The sequence below is a fragment of the Sinocyclocheilus rhinocerous genome, unplaced genomic scaffold (genome assembly GCF_001515625.1).
Source record: "Sinocyclocheilus rhinocerous isolate Xijiao unplaced genomic scaffold, SAMN03320098_v1.1 scaffold3243, whole genome shotgun sequence".
NCBI classification, from domain to species: Eukaryota; Metazoa; Chordata; class Actinopteri; order Cypriniformes; family Cyprinidae; genus Sinocyclocheilus; species Sinocyclocheilus rhinocerous.
In genome coordinates, this window is record NW_015636692.1 from 371,466 (window position 1) to 376,934 (window position 5,469).

Below are 5,469 nucleotides of genomic sequence, written 5' to 3' on the forward strand. Positions count from 1 at the left end.
TATATATACACACACACACACACACCAAAATTATACTGAAAAGGAAATGAAAAATGAATGAAGACTTTTTTTCTTTATGTTTTTTGTATATATATTTAAGGAATAATTGACGACAGGCCACTGAATTATTAGAAAATATTTGCATCATGGCCATTACACTTTTCTTTTGAATTAAGTTTTATTTTTCTGAGCCCACTGGAAAAATATTTTTCATTGGAAAAAAAAGAAGAAGAAGAAGAAGAACAACAAACAAACAAACAAACAAAAAAAAACATTAGAAAAAAAATTTAAACATATGTTGATTTAAGAATGTTTATATTTCTTGTACTGGAAAACAACAAAAAATAAATATATGTGTGTGTGTGTGTGTGTGTATTGCAGTGATTATTGTATTTTAAATTAACAAAAATGTTTCTTAATAGTTTAGTTTTAGTTAACTGATGTCTAAACGGCGGTAGATTGATCTCGTTCATTAATCACTGATGTAATCTGGTCTCTAGATGAAGCAGATCCTCTCGGATCAGGGCGTGGAAATCACATCCAGCATAACATGGATTGTCCAACCTGACAGGATGATCTTCCAGCAGCAGGAAACACAAGAAAACACACAAGAGACGCATGAGTAACATCCAAACGCTAGACTCTGATACGTACCATATCTTGTCCAGTCATTTATGAAAAAAAAAACATTAGAAAAAAAATTTAAACATATGTTGATTTAAGAATGTTTATATTTCTTGTACTGGAAAACAACAAAAAATAAATATATGTGTGTGTGTGTGTGTGTGTATTGCAGTGATTATTGTATTTTAAATTAACAAAAATGTTTCTTAATAGTTTAGTTTTAGTTAACTGATGTCTAAACGGCGGTAGATTGATCTCGTTCATTAATCACTGATGTAATCTGGTCTCTAGATGAAGCAGATCCTCTCGGATCAGGGCGTGGAAATCACATCCAGCATAACATGGATTGTCCAACCTGACAGGATGATCTTCCAGCAGCAGGAAACACAAGAAAACACACAAGAGACGCATGAGTAACATCCAAACGCTAGACTCTGATACGTACCATATCTTGTCCAGTCATTTATGAATTATGAATTTATGAAAGCTACAAGAATTTATAATAAATAAGATTTTATGTTTAACACCATTAAAATTTAATACAGTTGCATTGATATCATTAATGATTCGATGCTTTACATACTGTACAAATATTTATGAATACAAATAAGATCACATTGGATAAAAACACAGGACAAATGCATTTCCAAATACTACTTTCTCATGATCAAATAAATAAATAAAAATAATAGTCTAGTCTTGGGCTCGTCTAAGTAGTTTAGTATTTAGTTATTTTGAAATATTAACATTTAAAATAATACAGAAATAATGACTTTGATATCTACAGTGTGTTTTTATCATATTTTATGCATTATATTTAGGAAACACTGAGGTGTTTTAGTAACTGTTTAAATAATTACGGAAATTAAATGGACTACATGATATATTTCTGTTTTGCATTTGTTTATAACTAAATATTTTGAGATATCAGGGAATAAAAATTGTCCTGTGAAACTCAAACACTGCTTAGATTCAAGTACAACAAATCTTTCATTAATCTGCATTTGATATGCTGTGCATTCGATTAGGAGACTGAAGTGACTCAAGATAATACGTGAGCACGACATTGTGCAATTAAATGCTGAGAATTGCAGTTACATAAACAATCCCTAAATTACACAACCTTAATGAATTCACACTCTGCAAAAATGTTCTTCACTGTATTTTTGTCTTGTTTTCCAGTACAAATATCTAAATTGTATATCATTTGCTTGAGATATTCATTCTTGTTTTATGATAAATGTACAAAAATTAAGTGAGTTTTTGCTTAAAACAAGGAAAACACGTGCCAATGGGGTTAGAAAAATCAAAACAAAAACATCTTTCAGGGCCCATATTTTTTTATTGTTTTAAGCAAAAAGACAATTTTGGTACAAAACAAGAATAAATAATTAAGAGCAATTATGGTTCTCCAGCAAATGTATGTTGACTTTAGAATGTTTGAAGAAGAAAAAAAACAACTGAAGAAAATATTTTTTGCAGTCTAATGCAAATTACATGAAGTTCATGTTCTCAGATTTTACTTTTCACTCAAACTGTTATGCTGATAGTATAATCTGCAGTAAACAATTTTGCATTTATTAAGACATTTTAGAAATGTATTTAAGAGAGCCTCCAAACATGTGTGTTGTTTTACTTTCTTTAATATTAATTTATTCTTTATTCATTTGGAATTATTTATCATTTAATCATTTTATTATTACAATTAATCATATAATCATTTAAACCATTTATTTACTCATTTCATTGATTCATTCTTTGATTAGTCATTTATATTATTATATTATTCTTCTATTCTTAAATTGTTGTTTAGTCTTATGATTGTGTGGTTTCAGTGGATATTTGTCTTCATGAATAAGAGATCAGATAATGGATCCATTTCATCCATTTTAGTCATTTTCCATTGCTTGTTGGATTTGTGCTGGTCAGATGAAGTCTGAGCATTGAAACATGTGCAACTAAGGATTACTCAATAAACTCTGCTCATTTCTTTATCATCATCACTTCGTCTCCTGCTTCTGCTTTTCTCTGGCTTTCTCAGTCGACTTCTTGGCTGACAGAAGACTGTTAATACAGTTTTGAAATCTGAATGGGAGTTTGTTATCTAAAACATTTCTCACAGTAACAACATCTAATTTATATCAAGTATTATTGTGAAAGTGAAGCCTAAACCGAACCACATCGGGCACGAGAGCCACTAGTTCAGCTGCACAACAGGTGGGTTTAACCGGGTCATTTAGAGCATTTAGCCTCCATAAAGCTGCTAACTAAATCACATGATTTTTATTGCGTCTCGCTTGTGTGGTTAATGGTGATTCATCTGCATGGTTTATATCAGGCATCCTCAAATTCCAGTGTCATGCTGAATTTCGACTGCCCTCCGCGTGCATGTGCATGTGCATGACGTCATTTGATGACATCGGTGCGGCCGAATGAATTGAATATTTGTTTGTGATGCCATTTCCTGTCATTTCCTTTCCTTTCCATTTAATTTTATTTATTTTTATCTAGTTATCAAATCATTATGCTGATATAGGTTACATGTTAAATGTGAACATATAGATTTTTCATTATTTTTTTGAAATTCACTTAAAAAATGAAATAAACCAACCAACCAACCAACAAACAAATATAGTTCTGCACGGTTTGTCTTCAAACCTTTTTGTAACCAATCTTTTCCACCGAAGTTACACCACAACTTCACAGAGGGGGAAGTCGTGGCCTAATGGTTAGAGAGTCGGACTCGTAACCCAAAGGTTGTGGGTTCGAGTCTCGTACCGGCAGGGATTGTAGGTGGGGGGAGTGAATGTACAGCGCTCTCTCCCACCTTCAATACCACGACTGAGGTGCCCTTGAGCAAGGCACCGAACCCCCAACTGCTCCCCGGGCCCCGCAGCATAAATGGCTGCCCACTGCTCCGGGTGTGTGTTCACGGTGTGTGTGTGCACTTTGGATGGGTTAAATGCAGAGCACTAATTCCTAGTATGGGTCACCAAACTTGGCCACATGTCACTTCACTTCACTCACAACAACGCTGAATATTCAAGTCTTCTCATTTATTGATGGGTTGTGTACTCTATTATTTGGCTGTAAATAACAGGATCCATATGTTTTCCATATTAAATATATATATATATATATATATATGAATATGACGCTATCAGTGCCTTTTGCATCTCTAAAAAAAAAATCAAACATAGAATTACTATAACAACAAATACATTTATTATTATTTTTTTTTTTTCAAATTTATTACATTTATTTCACAATATTTAAAATTTTACTGTCTTTTTTATCAAATAATTCCTCCCTTCCACACTTCACAGCCAGAAACGTCTGGAAATCAGCTATGATTTCAGCAAGTATATACTGTTGTAAAATAGAGAATACATTTGATCAGCAAGGGGTAAGACAACAGAATGTACAGAAATAAGCAGAATTGATTATTACATATTGGGAATAAATGTGACATTTTATTGTATAGTCACAGCTCTTTCATATTATTGCCCTTTTGTTGGTTTGATTGCTTCCATTGTCCTCGTTTGTAAGTCGCTTTGGATAAAAGCATCTGCTAAATCCCTAAATGTAAATGTATAGTAAAATCATTAAATCAGCATTTGGATCCAGACTTGCCTGAGTTTTGAAATGAGTGTGCCATGCACAAACACTGACTGCATTCATTTAATTCAGTTCACACTTTACCTTACATTTTCAGATTTGCCCCATAGTGTCTATCTACAACAATATTACTTTATGCAAGGTCTTGTTCTGAGGATTTACTTAAATGTACTTCAGTGCAACTGTATGTTTAAGACAGAAATGACACCATAGCCCTGAGTGGAGGGGAGTTTTTTACTATTTCCTGCAGTGTGAAATTCATTTAAAGGTGACATATCATGAAAATCTGACTTTTCCAGGTTTTAAGTGCTATAATCAGGTCCCCGGGTGCATCTACCAACCATCTTCACAGACACATTCTGGGGACACCATACTTATATTACATATTGTAAAAAGAGGCATAATATGTCTCCTTCAAGGCTGTTCCATGTGCAGTCCACAACACATAACAGCCTATTGTTTTACACAATATATCTACAGAAATGCTAATTAGCAATGTCCTATTTTGGTGTTCACATAAAGCTTGGTTGCAACTGGACTGTGAGACATAATGACAACGGCATTTACAGTTTCTACAGTTTAAAGTCAACAGCATGCCAAAACAACAGAGCTGTACACATCATAAGCACTTAGGGTTGTTCATGGTAATGATTTTTCGGCGTTATATTACGCTCCGTGCGTATTGCATCTCTCTCCTGCTAAAGATGCTTATAACGTGACATTAAAAGCTGCAGATGACGCGGTTATTATAACAACAGTAGGAGAAATATGAAAAACACATTGATACTTTCGCTAAAACACTGAAAAAAAAACGACAATGCTGCAAATGTGATCATTGACAATGTTTTCATCGACATTTAATATGATTAATCAGCATGTTAAGAGAATTTCATAATAATCAACGTTATAATTATACAAAAATATTTGTGAAAGACAAGGACAGACAACTTAAACTTTGAAATTAAAAAACAACTTTAAAATTGAGATTTTGCTGATAATGAGAGCATTTTGATTATTATGTACTTTGTTTTTAGTAAATACTTGTTTTAAGTAAAATATAAAAATGGTTCAGACTTCAAGAGAAAAACCCTGAATACTGTATCTTTTCCATCACATGGCCTTCTGCCATATCTAAATGTAAAAATAATAATAGCCTGATAAAACATCTGATCTTACCTTTTAATATTCATATCCAATTGGGCTCTGATGAAACATTATTTTTTTGTA

General features: G+C 32.7%; 1 protein-coding gene across 1 annotated transcript in view; it reads left to right on the forward strand.

Annotated features, from left to right (window-relative positions):
* The window catches only part of LOC107748044 (C-type mannose receptor 2-like), a 3,477-nt gene extending 2,851 nt beyond the window's left edge, over positions 1–626 (forward strand). The window contains exon 4 of the mRNA XM_016562697.1: positions 501–626. Within this exon, the coding sequence (XP_016418183.1) occupies positions 501–626 (126 nt within the window). The remainder of the gene's footprint in view (positions 1–500) is intronic.
* The last annotated feature ends 4,843 nt before the right edge of the window (positions 627–5,469 follow it).